The sequence below is a fragment of the Rhinolophus sinicus genome, linkage group LG09 (assembly GCF_036562045.2).
Source record: "Rhinolophus sinicus isolate RSC01 linkage group LG09, ASM3656204v1, whole genome shotgun sequence".
Classification (NCBI taxonomy): domain Eukaryota; kingdom Metazoa; phylum Chordata; class Mammalia; order Chiroptera; family Rhinolophidae; genus Rhinolophus; species Rhinolophus sinicus.
Window position 1 is genome coordinate 103,730,098 of NC_133758.1, and position 23,761 is coordinate 103,753,858.

At 44.7% G+C, this 23,761-nt stretch overlaps 1 protein-coding gene across 1 annotated transcript in view; it reads right to left on the bottom strand.

The window, feature by feature from the left end:
- Positions 1 to 2,104, bottom strand: part of JAZF1 (JAZF zinc finger 1) — a 307,297-nt gene extending 305,193 nt beyond the window's left edge. Inside the window, exon 1 of the mRNA XM_074340922.1 lies at positions 1,788 to 2,104. Coding sequence (XP_074197023.1) covers positions 1,788 to 1,902 — 115 coding nt within the window. The 5' untranslated portion in view covers positions 1,903 to 2,104. The remainder of the gene's footprint in view (positions 1 to 1,787) is intronic.
- Between the last annotated feature and the right edge of the window lie 21,657 nt (positions 2,105 to 23,761).

The window sequence follows — 23,761 nt, forward strand, 5'->3', positions numbered from 1 at the left end:
ATCTGATTTACCCTTTAAGCACCTTTAGTTATGACTGTTCAATCACGATATGAATCAGCAAATTTGTTACTCCATTAAACTCCAGCTTTTAAGACAAGCAAAATTTGCCTAGCTCTTCTGTCTGTCACACCTTTGTCATAGGAGATGACAAGGAGCTATTACACGGATGTTTTAAAACTTTGCAAGTTTCAAAACCGGGTCAATTACTCATCAGGGTTATCTTTTGAAAGACTTTTCTAGGCATTTTCAATGATTATTTCCCATTCTGGATGCCCCCTCACATCCCATTCTAAACTAGCATTCAAGGCTTAACAAGCACCCACTGTGTGCAAAGAGAAAGCATTACACTAAGCAAAGGAGCATAAAAGGCTCGGCCTCATTTTATGCTGTGCATAAATACACAGCAGTCGTGATTTATTCCCTCAACTTTGTAGAAACGTGAGCGGCATCCACATGGCCGAATCCGCTGCATTCATTTGGAAATGACTTTCTGGGGCAATTTACAGGTTCTCTGGATTAGACAGCCTCTTTGGGGCATCACCTTCACCTTCCAGACCACACAGGACAGACATCTCGTGGGCGCCGGCCACACCTTCCGCAGGTGGCTGGATCGTCTGAGCCAGATGAACCCGACCCACCACCACCCCTCGCATGAGCGTCGGATAGGAGTGTGTAAATATGTGCAAGGACTTCTGAGAATTAAAGGACTTGTTGAAAAGCCCCGCGGGGTCCCGGGCAGGACGGGAAAGCAGACGCCCTGCGAGGCGCCCCCTCCCCCGCGGCCACCGCGTCCCCCACTCCCGGGGCACTGCGCAGGCCGCCGACGCCGATCGGGGCGCAGCCGGCGCACCTCGGGCCTAGCACCATTTGAAAGGCAAATCGCCCAGCCGGGGCGCATGTAAATGCCGGGCCGCGGGCCCCCGGGGACGGCTCTCCTGCGGACGCAGCCGCATGGGCCTCGGGGGCAGCCCGGCCCTGGGGCGCTGGGCGCGGCCCAAGGGTGCACTCGGGACCTCAGCCCGCAGCGTCCCGGCGTCCGCGCCAGGCCGGGGCAGCGTCTCAGGCCGGGCCAGGGGAGCAGGCGAGCACCGGGTCCTCCGCCCGCCACCGCGGGCTTCGGCCCCCTCCCGACGCACCACACCTAGCAACGGGCGCTGACAGGACGCAGTGGTGGCGGCGGCGGGAGGAGGAAGCGGAATGGCTGCCGCGGTGGAGCCACCCCCGCCCCCCCCCCGCTCCCCCCTCCCAGCGGCTGCAGCCCCCGCCGAGCCCTGACAGCTCGAGCTCGGGCGGAAGCGGCGGGCGGCGTGCATCGCCCGCCCCCCACCTCCCCCGGCGCCTCAGGCCGCTCGGACCACCCGGGCCAACTAACTCCGCGCCCCTGCTCAGCGCCCGCCGCCGGGCCGCGCCCCCAGCCCGGCGCCCCCTCCTCCCGCGCCCGGCCCCGCCGCCGCATCCCCGGGTCGCCGGGTCCGTCCCCCCGCCGCCCCCGCCGCGGCGCACCCCCACTCCCACCACTCCGCAGCCGGCGCGCACGCCCCTCGGAATCCCCCAGCCCTCCAGCCCGCCGCACCTCGGGGCGCCCTTCCCCGCCCCCACCTCGCTCCCCGCCCCCCAGGCACCTCGCGCCTCCGCATCCCGCCACCCCCAAGCGCCGGGATCGCACACACCCTCTCCACTCCGCCGCAGCCTGCCTCCCTCCTGGCCACCCCTGGCCATTCTGGGGTTCTCTCCTGGGCAGGAGTTTCCGCGCACCCGGCACCCCCGCCCACCCCCGGGCCATTTACCGATGTGGTTGTCCTCGATGTGCTCGATGAGGTCGGCCAGGGTGGGGAAGTGGAGTCCGCAGCTCCCGAATCGGCAGGTATTGGAGAAGAAGGAGGCGGCGGCGATGCCTGTCATGGTGCTACATCGAGAGCCCCCCTGGTGTCGACTCTGCGAGCGCCGGGAGGGCGGGAGGAGGGAGGGAGGTAGGGTGGGGTGAGGAGAGGAGGGGCTGGGGGAGGGGGAGAGAGGCGGGGTGAGGGGAGCAGAGAGGACGGGACGGAGGGAGAGGGGGCGAGAGCGATGGAAGGAGAGCGTGGAGAGACCGGGAGGCAGAGGGGAGGCGGCGGCGGCGGCGGCGGGAGCGGGGGGTGCGGCGGGGGGAGGGGGGGGAGGCCGCCGCAGCTGGGAGGAGGGACCACGGCTCGCGGCAACAGCTGTGCGGCCCCAACCTCTGCTCCTGGACCGAGGCCTCACCTGGGAGCGCCTGCCACCAACTTTATCTCACTGGGCCTGCTTTTCGCAGTTGATAATACGTGCAATCTGTTTGGCGCCTCCTTGGTTATGTATGTTACATTCTTGATATATACACATCTATTAATTACACATGCATCCAGCGATGGGAACTAGGGGAGTTACCCAGGCCCCTCTCAGGGACATTTGTTTGCACTTGGCCACCTGTCTAGGTGTGACACTGACGTTCACAGGGGACCCAGGAAAGGTAATTGTGTGCACCTTCTCTCGAAACCTTCTTTTAAAAAAAAGTCCATATTCTCTGGAGGTTTGTACTAACTAATTGATTTTAATGAAGTTTCCCTCTAGGCCAAAAGAAAATCTTAGCTTTATTTAAATTTCAAAATAGAGTGCTTGATTGTCAAGTGCATTTCCCTATGTTTTACATATGTACCATATTTGTTACATTCCCTGCTCCTTTTGGGAAAACGAAGACCTCAAATGATTTCATTTCCCCAGATTACAGCCCCCCACTGTCGCATCTGAGCTCTGGGAATTAACTTGTCTCCCTGGGAGCAGAAGTGACGGTGCATTGGTTAAGGCTAGAAGGAGTGGAAAGAGGGTCAAGGGACATATCTACTCTTCATTTAAAAGAGAAGAGATTCTCCAATCGATCAAGATTGCACATCCTGTGATCATTTAAACCATAATGGTGACCAGTTAAGCACTTCAGTTGGATTTGATAGTTTCCCTGAAAACCAACATTTTGCTAAGAATCAATTACCTCATTGTCCTCACCCCCACCCCAATTGTACTCAGAGTTTTACCTGTTAAGTGTGTATTCTCCAATAGAGCCTTTCCAAGTGCCTAAGGAACATTACATTCTCAGCAGCTTATGATCCAACAGCACATTTTTAAATTAATGCAGGTATACTGAATTTAGCATTTTTCTTTGGACAAATTTCACTTATTCTCTGGTGCAGATACATAGAGAAATAATATTCCCTTCTCCATAAATTATATTCATCTTTAGTGTTATTTCTAATACGATGGTTAAGGCTTTTCATTTGTGTGTTTAGAGTAAAGGCACAGCAAAGTTTTACAGTCACAGTGATTGGCTGTGATGAGTTCCCTCACCCATGGCATTTCCTCTTGCCCATTTCTCCTGTCTTCCAGCTCACAAGATGACAAACTTGTGCTGAGATGAGAGTTGGTTTGGGTGAGGCTGGGGTAGTTGTGTTGTTGAAGTTCAGTTTGGTGCTAAGAATGGTTTCCTGGACCTACTTGGGGGTGGGGGCAGGGCCTGGGTGGGACTGATACTGAGCCAAGAACCCAGTTGGCCGAACAAGGGTCTAAAGAGCAGGAGTTAGAATTCTAGATATTGAATTAGAATTCTGGCAGCTGTGCAGTGCATTCAGCTGCCCAGCCTGGAAAGGCCTTCAGCGGAGAGCAGGCATAATATACATCAAACTGAGTTAACAGTACAGGGAAAGGCAATGCAAAAAGCTCCAGCCAAACAGCTTCTCCCTAGAGCTGGGTGTTGTTAGGCAACCCACCATGCAGTGCTTTGGAGAAGTAGCAGCTCTGTCCTCTATTGGAAAAATTTTTCTATCTGGAATCATTAACTCCAGAGACAGTGTGAGAGGAACAGAGGTAGTTTAGGCAAGAAAGCTCAGAGATGGAAAGTGACAAAAATATGCAGGTGAAGGATGAAGGAAATAAGAGGACTGCGGTTCACCAAATACGTAAATCTCTACCACCTGCTATCAGTTTCAGTATTCCTCAAATAAAACGTTGATGGCCAAATTTAATCAACAGATTTTTATAATAAATGACCCCAAATAACTTATAAAATGAATCAAGATTTTGATTTTTAAGATTCAAGTTTTTTTCTTTACCTTGGGCAATTATTAAAAGAAGAGATTCTCGAGTCAATCAAGATTGCACCATTCTGTGATCAAATTAAACCATAGTGGTGACCAGGCAAGCATTTCAGTTGAATTTGGTAGCTTCCCTGAAAACCAGCATTTTCCTAAGAATCAATTACCTCATTGTCCCCACTCCCACCCCAACTGCATTCATAATTTTACCTGTTAAGTGTGTTTTGTATCTGTATTCGTAGTATATTCAGTAAGACACCAATAGACAATAAAAGGACAAAGATATAGTAACCACAAGCAAGCTTTTAAAAAAATTGCTTTACAATGGCATGATTACCTTATGTACTAAAAATGTTTGTTTCAAGGGTGTCCCTTCAGATAAAGCCAACACTAGGCTATAAAAATATATAGAACACTTCAACCTATGATATCCAAGAGAAAGGGATGGCTGATATACCTCCATGCTTACAAAAAAATTTTTGCCTGCCTGATTTGAGTAGTACAAATATCCGAAAGGAACAGAACAGTGAGGGAACTGAGCAGTCCAAAGGATATAATAGTGGCAATAGACTAGACACATTCCCTGGGTGTAAGACCCTTTTCTTGAAAACCATTTACCTCTTCCCAGAGCAATGTGCCTCTGGGTTTCACTAATGTATAGGCCTCAACAAAGTATGGATCTACAGTGGCCCCATAGCTTGGTGCTTAGCATTGCAAACGATTTGGGATCCAGTAACAGTCTCCCAAAATCCAGCATGACCATTGCCCACGGGATGGGGGAACCACCAGGAAGGTGTGAATCCATTAGTCTAATGGAGCCAATGGAAGCCACCTAAGGATTCTGCTTCATGCAATTGTCTCCCTTCCACCTACAGGATTCGGTTAATCTCGGGATCCACTGATAATCAAAACTCTGTACTTCCTGTGCCCTGCACGGACATCTGTTAGCACAAGACGATGTGTTTGAACACTGGATTCCATTTTGAATTTGGCTCTCCATACTGCCTTCACCTCTAGCTTTCTCATGTTTTCTGGGTCATTCTGCAGGTCCTTCTTAAGGTGCTTTCAGGTTTCTCAGATGGAAATAGGATCTTAGGTGGCTTGAGGCATTCCTTCCACGGCCACCAAGTGGAGACTGAGCAGACCATGGACACAGGTCTTCAGCCCGTGCCAATCTACGGCCACTTGTAAGAAAGTCTGATGTTCCCCAGCTCTTGAAGACTCCGGTTGCCAATTCTGCCAACACCAACCTTTGCCTTGACAGGATGTTTTCTTTAGGCCCTACCTTCTTCCAAGGAGGACAATGTCTACTCCAGATTTTCTTGTTTAATATATATGTATGCAACCAAGTCTTAAGTTCTTTGTATTGATTTTATTCCAGCTCAGAAATGAAACACTATCTGCTCTTTGATGATTAATTCTCATTTTGGCCCCCAGTCTCATTCTGCCTAGAATTAAGGGTTGGCCTCAGGTGAGTAATGGGTTCTCTAGTCAGATGCCACCAATGACCAATTCTCATGGGTGTTACCCCTTAGCTCCCCACCTGGCTGCTTCTGCCTTTCCGACTAGGTACGTAGTCATGGCATTGTATTTCCAATTCCTTGCAGGACTTTTTCAGAACGAAATTAATGAAATAGCCAGCCAGTGACTACAGTTCTAAATGAGCATCACAGGTCCGCCCCCCACTACAGTCTGCCACATGCCACCAATGATAGCTCCAAACCCACATCAGACGGAATATGGCCAGCCCAGACTCAGGTTTAAATAAGGTCACAAGAACGGTCGAGTAATCAGTATGTCACTAGTTCCTTTACCATACCTTGACTGGACATCTATGCAAGGCTCGCAGTGCACAACTCCAGCAGGTATTTATATAGGCAACTGCATGGACAGTGACCTCAGGATGTGTACAATCCTGCAGTCCTGATCCATTGTGCAAGATACAAGGGGATACAATTTGGATAAGGCAAGTACAGTCTCTCCTCACATGAGGAAACACTGAATGTTTTGCAAGGTTCTCCTGAATCCGTTCTTGGAGCCTGCCTGGGGCAGCTCAGCGGACTCCACCTACTGTCCTCTTGGCTGCTCTGATGTCTGCCGTTTCCCTCCTTTCCAGCTTTGGCTCCCTTAGGTGAGAACAACTCCTGTTACTGTTGACTGTAATGGAGTCTCTAAGGCACTAATGCTTGAAAAAGACTGTAGGAGATGTGTTCTTAGACATTATTGACGCTCACCCAGCAATGCCCAGTGTTGACTTCCTATTCCTTCAAAGGCTGCTGGCACCTTTTTTTTGTCCTAGCTTTTTGAGATGTCACCAGCTCTCACTATTACGATTCTTTCCTATGGGACTCAGACACGTGCCATTGGAGACTGGGCCAGTTGGGAACAATGCTTCATGACCTCACCTTCCCTGCTAGAATCCCTCACTGCCAACCATCACCATCAGAATGAACTTGTATTGACCGTCACATTCAGATCTCTGTAGAAGCCTTGCAGCATTACCTCCTGCAGTTCTCTCACATATACTGACAGTTCAAGATGAACCAAATTATTTTAGTTTTCAAAATGCACTCACTGTACACACACAGGCCACCTTGCCTTTGTATGTGTTGTGTAGCCTGCCTGAAACATTCTTCCCTCTGCCCCTCTCCCCCTACCAAACATGCTTCAGCAGTTCAGCCTATTACCTCCTCCAAGAAGCCTTCCCTGCATCCTGCCTCCTCTTCCTTCCCTGCTGAGCTACATGCTTATCACCTGTGCTCCAGCCAGATGACTGTTGGCTCACAGGTCTCCCTTCTTTCCCCAGACAAGTGATTCCCAAACCTTTTTAAATTAAGAAACTCATGAATAAGAAATTGAAGCGTTGGGCCGGCCTGGTGGCTCAGGCGGTTAGAGCTCCATGCTCCTAACTCTGAAGGCTGCCGGTTCGATTCCCACCTGTGCCAGTGGGCTCTTAACCACAAGGTTGCCAGTTCAATTCCTTGAGTCCCGCAAAGGATGGTGGGCAGCACCCCCTGCAACTAAGATTGAACATGGCATCTTGAGCTGAGCTCCCAGATGGCTCAGTTGGTTGGAGTGCATCCTTTCAACCACAAGGTTGCCGGTTCAACTCCCGCAAGGGATGGTGGGCTGCGCCCCCTGCAACTAGCAATGGCAACTGGACCTGGAGCTGAGCTGCACCCTCCACAACTAAGACTGAAAGGACAACAACTTGAAGCTGAACAGCACCCTCCACAACTAAGATCGAAAGGACAACAACTTGACTTGGGGAAAAAAAAAAAAAGTCCTGGAAGTACACACTGCTCCCCAATAAAGTCCTGTTCCCCTCCCCCAATAAAATATTAAAAAAAAAAAAATTGAAGCCTTGATCCCATGAATATTTTTATTTATGAATTATATACAGACACAACTACTCAAATATTGTATGTATATTATAAAATAAGTCAGACCCTTTAAGAAGATGAATTTTTTTAAAAAACATAAATGGAAGATCTAATATCTTCATCCCACACCCCAGAGTTGTCTGGTCCCTGTCGTGGGGTGAATGCATTCCATCTTGGGGGCCACTGACCCCAGCCTTCTTTAGAAAGGAGATTGTCTTTCATTGCACCTGCGCATAGTAGTCGATGAAAGTTGTACAGGGACGTAACCCAGCACTGTGATAAGGCAACGCGCTAAGATTTCCGTTTTCAATGCTGAAGCAATTTCCAGCAATTTGTTACCGTTCTTCTGTTACGTAGCATCAGTGGAAGATAGTCTTCCATCATCTCTCCGTTTGGATAGATTACACCTTCCCGTGATCATGGCCCAACCTTTGCTGAGCCCTCTTTTCAGGAGCAGCAGAGTGTCACTGCACTATGCCCCTCACAGGCACTAACAAAATGCTTGTCTCATTGGTTTTGATGCCAGTAGTTTCCTAGCCTCTGCTGATGCAGACAAAGCCATTCAGCTGGACAGAGATAAGCCGAGAGGCATTCAGCCATGACATGAGGTCTGACACCGGCTCTCCTTTTATTTGACTGACTAGGACACCTTTCCCTGTCACAGATGTTCAAGGTTATGACGATGATTTTAAATAACAATTACCACCAGTCATCCTGTGCCTACTGTTATGTCAGGCGTGGGACTAGCTGTCTTAACATAGATCAGTTTTCAAACCTTCTGAGATAGATTATACCCAAATGCATCATACCCAAATTATGGATGAGGAAAAACAAGACCCAGGGAAATAAGGTAACTTACTGGGGTCCATAAAGCAAATAAGAGCTAGAACTAGGACTTGAACTCAGGTCTGTCTGACTCCAGAGAGCTTGTCTTGATATAGGATCCATACTTGAATTTGGGTGTTAGAGATCATTTTCCTTCCTCCCTTTGACTCTGAGGGAGAAGTTGGGCTCTTGGCCACAGGTAGGACCATGTTCACACACCACACAGACACTCAGGTTGAGGGTAAGAGCATCCTACTTGGTAAGTGCACTTGGGAAAGGGTACTGAGGGTCAGGTGGGGTAGCAATGATGGAGAGGGCTTGGGGCCTCCATCAGGTGTTGAGGCTCTCGGCTTGACTTTTTCCCTTTCCTTCTCCTTTGGAAAGTCCTTTCCTTGCTGTTGCCTAAATACCTTATTTTAAAACTGAACTCTATAGAGAAGTAAGACTGAAAAGACACCCTTGTTTTGCTCTTGAGCCTGTCCCGCCTTAACTCATTGTGTACCTTCTTACTGCTGATTTTGGGGTGGAGTAGGGGGACCGTTGGCATCACCTATCATGTGGAAAGGTGACTCTTTTCGCGTTTGTCATGCTCTTTGTCTTTGTCTCCTGTGTGTAATCACTCGAATCATGTTGCTTTGCAGCCAATTGTTTGCCATAATCATATTTGCTGTTGCAGGTTTAGTTCCCGGAGCCGCAGAAGAAACAGCCCTGCTAAATGCCATCTCAAAGGGCTCAGCAACTCAGTCCCTTCTTTTCTAGAGCTGGACTTATGTGGAGGCGATTTGCCTTTCAGAAAATGGATCCAGTTCCCAGTAATCCTCCAGGAAGGAATTTTCCCCTTGGTTTTATAACTAAATTTGCAGTTCTATAATTTTCATCCCATTATGCATTTGCCCAAATAAATGCTTCTTCTTGGAAGTGCCTTATATATTTAATGACTTTTTTTTTTTTTTTAACAGGTCTCAAATTCAGAAGCCCTAAGGGCCAGGCAGGGGAAGTGATGAGAGAAGAGGGCAATGTGTGAGTGCACATGTGTGTAATATGTGAATGATGAGTACCAGTGGTGAACTGGAGAGCGCTGTTCTCCCCAAAACAATGGGGGACAATCAAGTCCCATCTGTGGGCCATATCTAGCCCACAAACCACCAATATGCAACATCTGTTTTTCCTTCCATGCCACGGTGCAACAGTTATATTACTTTTACTATCACAACAGCCCAAGAGTATCTGGATTACTTATTTCTAAATTGCTCACCACCCTGAGATTAGATGCAATCTAATTTTTGGCGCAAATAATTCAAAAAGGTCCTTTTGCACCTTACGTAGATGATGTCAGAGCTGCCCACTTCTTGGTTTTCAGTTTCTTTTCATATTTCCCCATGCAGATCAGAATCTTCAGAAAATTGATTTTCAACAAGCTGAGTACATGATTACTCCAAATTTATCTAAACTGAGTGCTATATATAAATATGTTGTATAGTGGCTGCCCAGTCTCCAGTTATACTTTAAAAGGATTAACAGAACCTTTCAGTTGGTGGGTTTGGCCTTTCCTGTCTTTGAGTGTCCCCACTCCTGGGTCTGCAGTTCAAAGTCACGTAGCCTTGAAGGCACTAGTTCTCTTTAGTAATGTTGGTCGTCGAACATTTTAGATTCCAGTTAACCTCTGGAATCAGAGCAAACTTCTTTCTCTTTTTCTTTCACCATCCCCATTCCCAGCCCTCTTCCCAATCCTATGCAGCCCCCCACTTTTCTCCACCTGTCCACTGACCATCACCCCCACCCCCCAATTCTTTTTCAGGATTGATTCTGTAATGGGTCCTGGACATGGAAAGTGTTTGGCACTGTGTTTGAGAAAGTTGTGTTAGAGAAGAGAATTTGAGAAAGAAATACAGTTAGGAAAAAGGAAATTGGGAAAGAAAACCAAAAAAAAAAAAAAAAAAAAGCCAAAGCAGAGGCTGAAATCTTTCTTTTCGTCTTCTCTCTCATGCTTACCCCACGTCCTGCTGCAGAGGAATCCTCCTTTGCTACAACCCCCTGCCCAGTCTCCCATCACTCTGAACCATAATCAAATTTGCGTTTCTTATCTGTCTTACTCTATACTCTGGTACAAAAGACTATTGGAGGAAAGATCCTTATAAAAGTTCAGCATCAAAAAGACCTAGAGCCCAGAAACCCGGTCGGGACCCCCTCTCATTCCACGAGCTGCGACTCTTTACTCTTTACTTTTAATAAATGATCTTCTTTTACAACTGAAAAAAAAAGAAAAAGACCTAGAGCCCCCATGCCAGCTCTATCACTTACAAGCCATTGACCTTGGGTAAGTCAGTCACTCAATCTCTCTGAGATTTCCTTATCTACACACTGGATATGACAGTACAGATCCTACCCAGCTCCCAGGGGTGAAATGAGATGCTACATGTGCAAACACACTGGCAACCGTAAAATGCTAATCAAAGATGAGGCATTACTATTATCTCTGAATACAGGGCTGCAGATGCTATGACATGTGGTCATCTCTTCACACCAAATGTCCTTAGATTTCATGGAGAAGGGGGTGCGTGTTACAATCTGGTACAGCAGTGAGGCAGAGCTCTGTGTTTTAGGAGGGGATTTGGCATTTAAAATTGCCAACCATTGCTATTTCTAAGATCTCATGAGGACGTGAAATCACTTTGGAGCATACCTTCTCTGTTCTGGGATGAGCCATTTGAGGGAATCTTTTTAGTTAGGTAGACTAAGTAAGAGTAAGCACTCAGCTTCCTGGGAGAAGGTGCAACAGGAGTTGTGTTTGTTTGCTTTGCTTGACTAGGGCATGGAGCTTCAACTCTGCAGGTAGATGGAGTCTTGCTACCAAATGACAGGCTCAGGAGGTAGACCCAGAAGGTCCCACAAGCTCAGCTCTGAGCTTTCAATTCAGTGGTTATCTGGACAGAGGCCTAGTGTCTTCTCCTCACTTGAACAAGGAAGCATGTAGCTCAGTGGATGCTGGCAGACATCTACGTTTATGAAGGACATCTGCCTGCAGATGAAACCAACCTGGCAGAATGCAGAGTGGAGAGATTTCAGAGAAGCTGAACTGGAGCTCTGATTGAACTCTGCCTGAAGCCCACCTTGGTCTTTGCAGTTACACGAGCCCATGACTCATCTTTATTGTCTAAACCAGTTGTGTTGGGCTTTAGTGTACTAGAGCCTGATGGCAATGTCACTCTAAATGGTGCAGAGTTTGAAGGTTTCTGGAGAAGGGGTAGGAAGGTCACATGGTGTTTAGGGAGCTTACTTAGAGAAAGGTGCTCAAGCCTCCTAACCTTTCCCACTGAGGTTCTGTGTCCTGAGCATGCCTCTGATGGCTGAGGAGGGCTGCCTAAGATCAGCTGATGGAAGGGACACTGCTGGAGGGTGATGGTGTCACAACAAGGTCTGAGAGGTCACAAAGGAAGGACAGCAGGACTGGGTCCTACCATGGGGGTTTGGATAAAGCTGTGTCACTAGTTTGATGGACATGAAAATGGTCCATGATTATGCAGATGTTCAGTTTAGTAGTTTTAGCTGCCAAGCTATTTTCCAAAGGGGTTTGCCAACTTACATACCCACCATCAGTGTTGAGAGTTCCCAGGGCCTTTACTCTTCCTTTGCCCACAGGCTCCTACACAAGGTGTGCTGCTTTTACCAGAGCATAGCAGCTTAGAAACAGCAAATTAAAAGGTTGCTGCTAGAATAAGACATGCCAAAAAGCATAGACATCCACACCAACCACACAAAAGCATAAGAATTTAAGCCGCATAGCAATTTGGAGGGATGATTTCGAGGTAAATACATTTCAACGATCTTAATTAAGTTATAAAAAATGCAAGTGTAACCCAAGTGCCGACTGGTTCTAACCTGTCCTCCACAAAATAGGGACACCTCAGTACTCCATCAAAATTTCCCTTCCTTATATACAGTGGAGGAGTTGAGGAGGGAGTGGCGGGGCAGGTGGGGACATTGGGGTACAGATGGTGAACAGGTGGGAAATGGTAAGAAAGGTTGTTTTCCACCCAAGTAGCAGCCAGTCAAAACTGTTCTGTGACATTAGGGGATCCAATATATGTTCATGAGACAGGCAGTAAGATTTCAAAAGACCTCCACAAATACTTGTAATTTTTAAAATTATTGTTGAAAAGAATGTCTCAGGTATTTAAATAATTCCTCACATTAGGCTTAACCAGGGGCAGCGATTTATTAAGCATAAAGGATTTCTTTGAAATGGTGGAGAGACTTGATATAAATTTAATTGACATAATATTCTCATTTAAATATGTATTTACTGAAAACCAGCAAACATTCACACTAACAAAACTATGCAGGCTCACTCAAGAGGTACCTAATTTATTTCTATGTTACCTTCCATGGGTTCCATCCTTGGATTGATTTTTGTTCCCAACTGCAATGTCATTCACCTCCTGTTGTTTAGGCTTGTTATGTACGAGGTCAGATAATTAAGTTCGCGAACTCACCCTAGAAAGGGTGCTACAAACCTCATTGCTGAATATCACTATGGTCACCTTCAAAGTTCTCCCCTTGGGAAGCTATGCACCGATGCCAGTGCCTAGTCCACCCTTCAAAGCAATTTTGGAACTCTTTTTCTGGAGTGGCCATCAGAGCTGTTGTCGTATTACCCTTGATGTCCTGAATGTCATCAAAATGTCTTCCTTTCAATATTTCCTTTATCTTTGGGTAAAGAAAGAAGTCACTGGAGGCCAGATCAGGTGAGTAGGGAGGCTGTTCCAATACAGTTATTTGTTTACTGGCTAAAAACTCCCTCACAGACAGTGCCATGTGAACTGGTGCATTGTTGTGATGCAAGAGCCATGAATTGTTGGCAAAAAGTTCAGGTTGTCTAACTTTTTCACGCAGCCTTTTCAGCACTTCCAAATAGTAAACTTGGTTAACTGTTTGTCCAGTTGGTACAAATTCATAATGAATAATCCCTCTGATATCAAAAAAGGTCAGCAACATCATTGCAAGAAGTTTGCAAACTTAATTGTCAGAACTCGTATGCAAGATCAGTGGTATTCTTGTCAGTCAGTACTATCTACCAGTCTTTGGGAACTAATGAACAGACCTCAGGAAATTCTGGCTTCTTCTGTGGCCTTGTGCTTAACATTATATTTGGTCATTTTCAGCAACTCACATTTTCATCCACTCACAGACGTCTTGTTGCAGAGACTTCTAGGTGCCTATCCAATACCCACCTTCACCTTGCTCCTTAGTAACAGATTTTGTCAAGGGAAGCAATGTGTCCAGATGAAACCCAACATTTCCCAACCTTCTTTGCTGATACGGGTCGCCATTTGACCAAGTTCTGTCCATTGAGGTGTAAATGAAAGTTATTGGATGGGGCTTCTGGGAAGGCTTCTTGGAAAAACGTACGCAACTGCTGGGCACCATTTTTGCTTGGCTCTTCTTCCTTTCTGCTTCCAAGAGCACGATGTGATAGCTGGAGCTCCAGCAGCTATTTTACAAACATGCGGATAGGGCCCCACACTCGAGGTGATGTTCTGGAATTGCCATGTCAGCCCTGGACTGCCTACCTCTGGAATGCTTGTTTTGTGAGAAAAATAAATCCCTGTGTTATTTAAACCAATGCTTCTCAAGTTTCTATTACCCACAGTTGAATGCAATTCTGGTATTCAAAATATTCATTCAGTGTAATCCTCCATTTGATTTGTTCAACATTTTACATTTGTCTTTGAAGCCATGTAACAGAGATGTATACAACTCGTTCAGGTTCCCTGGCCTGGATGATGAACTATTAAGCTTTAAAGACTCCACCAAGCTGAATTGTTCGCTGTAGACAAGGAACCAGGTCACAGGGCAAGTCCTTCTACTCCAGGGTAGTATCAGAAAGTTCATAGGGTATAATCAAAGGTTAAGGTCTAAGAGGTATCATAACAGAGCTCTCAGCCTGTTGTCATGGCAGCAAGGAGAGATTCGTGGCAATATGATAGAACAAATATGAGTCTCCCTCCTGTGTTTACACCAACGCTTGTAGGCTTCCCTGTTTCATCAGACCCTTGAATCTAAATGTCAAGATCTCCCGGCAGGTATAAAATATTCTTTAATCAGCCATGGACACCTTCACACTGCATCTGCCTTCCCTTTTTCCCAAAGCTAACTCCCATCGTCCCCCACAGTCAGGCTCCTGCTCTTTCCTGGGGTCACGTCAGTCAGGGTTTCCCCAGGCTTCCCAGTGAACTCCAGTGGGTGAAGGGAGGTGCCTGCTGCTGAGAGCAAGGCCTCCATGCCTGGGTAGGATGGGTTGCTGGCCCCGGGTGATGACTGCCTCAGTTTGCAGGAGTGGCTGCAGACTGCCTGCACTTCACACTCAATAATCAGCTCTAGTCTCACCACTTTCTTTGGTTTCCTGTTCTAGGTTCCTGGCTCCCAAAACTAAACCCCCCTTCTGACAGTTTCTTCTTAGCATACTTCTGGGAAAAAAGCGGGATCTGCTCCTCCTGAATGGTCTAATTCTGGACATGGAGTTAGTGTCTATTTTTTCCACAATGACCTTGGGGCTTTTTCTCTCAACTTCCATGTGACCTTCAAGTCTGGCTGCTCGGGAGCACACACCCAGCAGCTAATTGCTCATGTCAGAGAATGTTATTTATCTACTCTTCCCTGAAGTTCAGAGTGACACACCTGCAAAATGCCAAGAGGGCTTAGTGTGGTTTCTTTATCTTGTCCCCCAAAGAATTTGGCGTGGAAATTGATTTTCTACCCAGTGACAAGTCTCAAAATGTATTGCGGTTTAGAGAAGCACACTGTGAAAAGTAAGTCTCCTTTGCACACTGATGACCCCCTTCCCCAGCATGCCCTTTTCCAGAGGCAATCTCTATTACTGAAGTTTTGTTCTTCCTTCCAGAAATATAGAGGCCTATACTTTGTAACCAAAGGGTACTGCAATATCCATATTGTCTTGGATTTTGATTTTTTTCATTGAATAATATATCTTGGAGACCTTTCCATATGAAAACAAATAGATGTGATTCTTTTTCATCGTTGCACGGTATTCCAATATATGTGAAAATACCTGTATTAGATTCCTATTGGTGCTGTGACAAATTACCACAAACTTAGTGGCTTAAAACAACACAAATTTATGGTCTTATAGTTTTGGAGGTCAGAAGTCCAAAGTGTGTCTCGCTGGGCTAAAATCAAGGTGTTGTCAGGGCTGCGTTCCTTTGGGAGGCCGCAGGGGTGAATCCACTTTCATGCTTTTTCCAGATTCTAGAGGCCGCCCCATTCCTTGGCTTGGGGCCCCAGGCAGCAATCGTATCATTCTGACTTCTGGGTCTGGCATCACATCTTGTTCTCTCTGACTCTGACCCGCCTGCCTCCTTCTTTAAGGGCTCTCGTGATCCAGGATACTCTCCCCATCTCAAGATACTTCACTAAATTACATCTGGAAAGACCATGTTGCCATGTAAAGTAGCAATATTCAGAGATTCCAGGGATTAGGACATGTATATTTGCAGGGCCATTTTTCTGCCTGCCACCGTCCCATAGTTTATGTAATCTGCTTCCTACATGTGGACGTTTAGATTATCTTGTGCTATTTTTACAAGCAGTGTTTCAATAACTCTCCTGGTACATACCTATATGTCTTATCGTGCGTGTCAGAATAGAAGCGTGTTCCAAGGGTGCATACATTCAAAATGTTGATAGACCTTTGTCACGGTAATTTTAAAACTTTATTTTACTTGACATACCCTGAATGCACAATTATCATCAACCCATTTAGAGGGTAATATCATTCTACTCTCTTTTGCCTTTTGCCTAGGATTGCTAGGCCTGGGCTCTTGACTTTTACAAAGCCTCTGAATCTCAGGCCATGGTTTTTGGAAACAGGGACCTGAATTAATTCATTTAATTAAGCACCTAATACTATAAAGCTGTCGCTATTTAAATTTAAAGTTAATCAAAACTAACTACAATGAAATATTTAGTTCCTTAGTCACACTAGCCACATTTCAGGTATCCAATAGCTGCATGTGTCTAGTGGCTGCCGCATGATAAAGGACAGATAAAGAACAATTCCCTCATTGTAGACGGTTCTATTGGACCGTGTTACTACAGTGAGGTCTTTTGATCTTCCCTCAAATTAGAACTAACCCACTACCTGGGCTGCATGTAACTCAGTTCCATTAATTCAATGAACATTTATCAAATGCCTACCGAAGCAAGGCACAAGAGGATGCTGAGAAAATAACAAGAACAATAAAGGTTCCAAAGCAATTTAGGAGCATGAGAGAGCATACAGTGTGTGGGTGATCCTACCGACAAGAATATAGAAGTTATTCTCCTACCTTTAAAAATAGCTCCTTCGTTGTCCATTTTTCTAATGCTGTTGAAATGCTAAAATGTTCATTCGCATTTTATTTGTAAATCACAATGTGAGAAAGCTTTTTAAAGGCTCTTAATAAAGCGTTCTAGAGAAGAGGTTACAGCACAGACTGGAGCCAGGCTGCACGGGGTTCAAATCTGAAGTGTGCTGTTTACTAGCTGTGTGACCTTGGGCCTGCTATGTAATCCCTCTGGGTCTCTGTTTTCTCATCTGTCAATAAGTACTTATCTCACACAGTTATGTAAATATTAAATGTGTTAATGTCTATAAGTGCTCACTGAATACTAAGTGCTAGCCATTATTATTATCTAAACAGGAATAACTATAAGAGTGAAATTTTAGCCCCACGGAGAGAATATACATGTTCAGTTGGTTCTGGATTGACCATGGAGAAGTTCAGTGGTTTGCTGGAGTCCACCCAGGTCTGACAGGTCAGGAAGACAGATGTGACATACGGATGGCTGTACTGCCTCAGGTCCACTGACTGCCTGCCCTCCCTGGACTCTGCCTGGGCCAGTGACACTAAGGGAATTTGCATCCAGAAGGCCTGGATTTCCTCTCTCACCTTGACGGTGGGAATTGTACACGTTCTGGTAGTTAGGGAAGGCCTGGTCGTTTGTAAATTTGGTCCAATAGTCCCCCTTCCTGTTCCATGTGCTTATTTATAAGTGAGACAAGTAATATGTCTTTTTATTGATTTGGATGCTCTCCCTATCAAACTGAAAAATATGCCCTTTCCAGTGCCTAGAAACTCAGGAGACTGCGATCGTCACAATTGCAGCCATTTCAGTCACGCCCCTCTTTGGATTTCTCCAATATTCCTGCATCTATCCTATGGCATTCCCCTCTTCCTGTCTCTGTGGCATCTTTGGTAACCTCTCCCTCTTTCTGCCATCTTTGAAATGATGCTGGTACCAATGTGGACTGGCCTCACCAGACCATCACCAGAAATTATTTAAGGCCAGAGAACACTCAGCAGATACAAAGTGCTATGTAAATGTGAAATAATAATGTTTCAAACTATAAAAGTGTGCAGTTTACTGCTTTTATTGCAATATGGGTTACCTGACTCATTTGTATCTACAAAGCCTACTTCTTAAGTACCAAATTCACGCAACATTTGGAAATATATATTATCAAAGCTATTTGTGGTCTTGACAAACCACTTAGCACCTGCTTTTAAGTGTCTAGAACTGTTGTTTATCTCTCTGCAACTGTCAACTTCCATCTCAAGGCCAAACTGCAGAACTTTAGATTGTTCTCACCAAGAAAAAGTTTAAAAATATAAGTAAGAAAAAACACACACCATATTGCTTAGACTCTCCTTAGCCAATTAGCTACAGTGGTCTTCAGAAAAGCAGGGGAGATGAAGCAATTTGCAAGTGGTCCCATTGCACTCTGTACCACCTCTGCTCTGAGAAGGATTTGCCTTAAAGCTAATGACACTTCCATTTCAGGGCCGTGAAACTTTCATGGGTCCCTCCCAAGTTCTTGTGTCTAATGCTGTGTTCTTGTTCTTAAAGAGTTCCCCCCCTTTCCCAAAACCTGGTATCTCCTGTTGGTGCCATAGTAAGTATCCCTCATGACTACTGGCACCGGGGCGGCTGTGATGTGCGCGGTGCCAAGCACTGATCTCTCTCTTGCTGAGAATTGTGCATTACGTGGTCCAATTGTTCATGGACTTGCTGACCCAGGACCTACGACACTGACTCCACCTCTGTTAGGCAGCCCCTTTGGGCTGAGAAATCATTCCCTAAACTTCACTCTGAACGTCTTCTTCAGAATCCTGCAGATTTGAGAAGAGTAGCTCAGGCACTAGTGAGAGAAAGACATTTTGGGAAGCTATTCCTTTAACCCAGGGTTTCTCAGCCTCAGCACTATTGACACTGTGGGCCAGATAATTCTTTGTTGGTGGGGGCGAGGGTGGAGGTAAGAGAAGGGGAGGCTCTCCTGTGTGTTATAGGATGTTTAGTACAGCATCCCTGGCCTCTCTGTGCTAATGCTGGTATCAACTCCCACCACCCCGCACCCTCCCACACCAAGTTGTGACAACCAAACTGCCTTCAGACGTGGCCAAAGGTCCCTTGGGCAAAATCTCCACTGTTCAAGAACAGCTGCTTAATAGAACATTCCAGCAAATACCCTAAGTTAGAAATTTTCCTTTTTTCTTGAATAACAAGATGGGCATTTTCCTGCTCACTGGCAAGATGTCCTCTACTCCAATGCAGGCAAGACTTCTGACTGACAAATTCAAAAGCTAATTGTTTATTCATAGATGACATGATCTTATACATAGAAAATCCTAAGGAATTCATACACACACACAAAAATCTATTAGAACTAATAAATGAGTTCAGCAAGATTGCTGGAGACAAGATCAATATGAAAAAAATCAATTGTATTTCTATATACTAACAATGAATAATGGAAAATGAAATTAAGAAAACAGTTCCATTTACAACAGCGTCAGAAAGAACAAAATACTTAGGAATAAATTTGACAAAAGAAGTTCAAAGTGTGGACATGGAAAAGTACAAAATACAACATTGTTGAAAGGAATTTAAAAAGCCTAGCTAAATGGAAAGACATTTCATTGGAAGACTTGATATTGTTAAGATGGCAATACTATTCAAATTGATCTATAGCAATACAATCTAAATTTATCATCCTAATTCCTATTAAAAATCCCAGCTGCCATTTTCTTATGCAGGAATTTACAAGTTGTCCTAAAATTCATATGGAAATTCAAAGGACCCAGAATAGACAAAACAATCTTGAAAAAAGAAGAAGAAATTTAGAAGACTAATACTCCCCAATTTCAAACTTACTACAAAATTACACAAATCAAGCCACTGTGTTACTGGCATAAGGATAGACCTACTGATCAATGAAATAGACTTGAGAGTTTAGAAATAAACCTTTTATTTATAATCCAGTGATTTTCAATAAGAGTGTCAAGACAATCCAATGAGGGAAATTACAGTCTTTTCAACAAATCATGTTGGGACAACCACCCAATAATAACCACATAAAAAGAATGAAATTGGACTCTGCCTCATACCATATACAAAAATTAATTCAAAATGGAATAAAGGCCTAAATGTAAGAGCTAAAACTATAAAACCCACAGAAGAAAACACAGACGTGAATCTTGGATTGGGCAATGGTTTCTCAGATTTGACTCCAAAAGCATAAGCAACAAAAGAAACAATTGGTAAATTGGACTTAATCAAAACTAAAAGTAAAAAATGGTTGTGCTTCAAAGGATACCAGCAGGAAAATGAAAAAGGCCAGCCACAACACAGGCGAAAATGTTTACAGATCATCTGTCTGATAAGAGATTTATATTCAGAACATATAAAGAACACTTACCATTCAACAATAGAAAGACAAATATTCTAATTTAAAAGGAAACCAAAGATTTGAACTGACGTTTCCCTAAGAAATGGCCAATAAGCACATGAAAAAATGCTGAACATCATTAACTCTCAGGAATATGCAAATCAAAACCATAATGAGATACCACGTCATACTCACTAGGGTGCCTTAAAAACAAAAACAGACAATAACAAGGGTTGACAAGGATGGGGAGAAGTAGGAATGCTCACGTAGTGTTAGTGGGAACGTAAAGTGGTGCAGTCGCTTTGGAAAACAGTTTCCAGCTCCTCAAAATGTTAAACATAAAGTTACAATGACCTAGCAATGCTATTCTGAGATAGTGAGCTGAAATTTGAGAATGAAATATAAGAAATGTGAGGGAGAATTGACAATATATGCCCCCACAAAAATTGTACATGAATGTTCATTATGGCATTATTCATAATAGACAAAAAGTGGAAACAACCCAAATGTCCATCAACCGATGAATGGATAAACACAAAGTGATAAATTAATATCATGGAAAACGATTGAGCAATAAGATACTAACACACGCCACAACAATGAACCTTGAATACACTATGCTAAGTGAAGAAAGCCAGTCACAACTGACCACATATAGTATGACTCCTTCAAATGAAATGTCCATAATAGGCAAATCTATAGAGATAAAATGTAGATTAATGGTTGTCAGGGACTGGGGCTAGGAGGCAATGGGAAGTGACTGTTAATGGGTACGGGGTTTCTTTGGGGGATGATAAAAATGTTCCAGTAGTAGTGGTGATGGTTGCACAACTTTGTGAATATACTAAAACCCACTGAATTGTGCACCTAAAAAATAAACTGAAAAATGATAGAGCAGTTAGAATGAAAAAGAAAAAAAGCCAGTCTTTTGTAGAGAAACAGGATTGCTACAGGAAATTCATCAGAAAGGGCCTAATGGAGAATGAACGGCTATAGAAGAGAGAAATGCCTTCCCACATTACAACTGCCCTAAGTGTCCACAGGGAAGGGTCTGCTGGAGGAGCTGCCTCTGCCAACTCTCCCCATGTTGTCTGGGCTATGAGTTAGTCTGATGAAACTTTAAGCTGGCACAGGAGGGAGTCACTGATAAAACCCACAGAAACAGGCTCAGAGAAAAACACTTGCTTGCAAAGCATGGTATGCCAAGGGCAAGCAGCCAGTGCAAAGGACTACATGCTTCCTTCCTCCCCATAACGAAAGGAGGTATCTATCCAGAACTGGATACAGGCTGTCTAAGCCTATTCAAGCTGTTTGAACAGAATGCCATAGACTGCCTGGCTTATAAACAACAGAAATTTATTTCTCACAGTTCTGAAGGCTGGAAGTCCAAGATGATGATTCTGGTGGATTCACTGTCTCGTGAGGGTCCACCTCCTGGTTCATAAACAGCTGTCTTCTTGCTGTGTCTTCACATGGGTTGAAGGGATGAGAGAGCTTCTAGGGTCCCTTTTGTAAAGGCACTAATCCTATGACTGGGGTTCCACCTCATGACCTAATCATGTCCCAAAGACCCACCTCCAAATCCCATCACATTGGGAATTAGGTTTCAACATACGGATTTTGAGGGGCACTCAAAGCATTCAGTCAATAGCACAGACCTTGTTCCTGCTTTTTACATGTTGTACAAACCTACTTCCTTTGTGGTTTGCCCCTGCTAATTACATTAGATTCAGGACTGCCCCTTTTGTGGTTTATTTAAAACAGAGAAAAGAACAGAGGCAAGGGAGATACAACAGTGAACAAAACAGATCTCAACCCCCACCCCTGTGGAACTTAATATTCTAGTGACTAAATGCTAAACTTTTTCCCAAGGTCTTTATATACTCATTCAGTTCTTGTGACAGCCTTATGAGAAGGCTACTATTACAATCCCCATTACTGGTGAGGAAAGTGAAAGCCCAGGGAGGCCTCATTATGTGCCTAAGTTCACACTACAAGCGAAGGGCCACAGTTTGACGTCACCCAACTGACGCTAGGAACTGAGCACTTAACCACTATTCCCATAGTTCCCAAACTGTGTGCCTCACAGGGCCACAGGGAGCTGAAGGCCACTGTAGGAGCTTTTAGTTTTTGAGAGAAACATGGAGCCACATATTAGACACCACATAAAGTCCTGTTATCATGTTGTTAGGAACTAATAAATAAAACCTTTAGGTATTTCTTTTGTTGTAGAGGCACTGGGAAATAGTGCTAATGTTATCAGCAAATATGCTAAAAACACTGTGAACTGAGAAAGTTTGGGAATATCTATTCTATGCTATCGTCTATTTACGTGTCTGGTCCCCCATCCAGACTGCAAGCTCTTAAAGATAGCCTGGCACATAGTAGGCACACCAAAAACGTTTCCTGAATGAATGAATGAATGAATGAATGAACGAGGAGTAGAACGGAAGTAAAGGGGAAATGTACACATGAATCAGAGCCAAGATATAAGTAGCAGGGACAACAGAGAGAAGAAGTGGCAAATGGGTTCCTGGCTCAGGAGGAGTCACTTCCTTCACAGGTCCAGAGGAGGCAACAGTGAGGGATTCAGGCTGTTTGTGGCCGTGCAAGAGGAGGCAGGACGCGTGCAATTTAAGGGAGGAAGGCATATATGGTTTAGATTTATGTTAACATAGTAAGAACAGAGAAGAGGATCCGTCACTATCTACTGCTACAAGTCACCGTGTTGCTCAGACTGTCTATGACTTTAAAAGTTTTCAGAGAGGGGGAAACAATAGCTTTAATTCAATTTTATAGATAATTCACCATGACTCAAAGATTATCAAACCATATGCATACATATACCAGAAAGTCCTCCTCCACGCCTTCCCCCAGCCAGTCAGCTCTCGACACAAATAAGTCATCCCTCCAGAGTTTCTTGAGCCACGTACAAGAAAATACAAATATACATTCGTATCAGATGACCTTACAAGTGGATGCAAGCATTCTACTGACTGGAGAAGCTACACGTTAATAAATGGGCAACTGAGAGCGGGTCTCAAAAAGACTGTTCACTTTGGGGTGTGGGGCCTGTGGGAATTGAGGATGAGATCTTAAGAGGTTGGTGACATCAAAGCCCAGCCACCTCTTAGAGTCCAGTTACATGCGAGCTAGCCGTCATAAATGACACCTTTATCTCTTCACTCTCTTTACTTCCATGTAAGGACGACCACTTGTTATTTGTTCATTGTCAAGAGTCACGGTGACTTCTTCATAGATTGGTACCACTATTTTCAGTAATGTTATTGGTGTTCATTTCATTTGTATTCCCTTTGTCATATTATCATTTCAGGACGTTTGACAACCACCCCCTCCCATGTCTACAAATTAACATTACTCTCCTCTGTTATCTCAGTTTCTAATTGGTGGTTTTAGTTTTGTTATGACTACTCCTGTATTTAGGCACTTGTCAATTCTGCTCTAAAAGTTGTACGGGACAGAAAAAGAAAATGCTATAGATGTGGGTTGGAATTACCCAAACATTTCGTTCAACTCTCTGCCTTTCCCCCCTTATGTCATCACCCCTCCTCTCTTTCTCCTTGACATTCTTATGTCTTCTCTCTCTTTTTTTATGTTTAACTCTTTCTTGTATCTCAAACCTTCCATCTGAGTTCAGTTCTGATTGCAATGCCTTCTTTAGAATTTTGTTGAATGAGGGTCAGCTTATAATAAATTATCTGTTTTTGTTT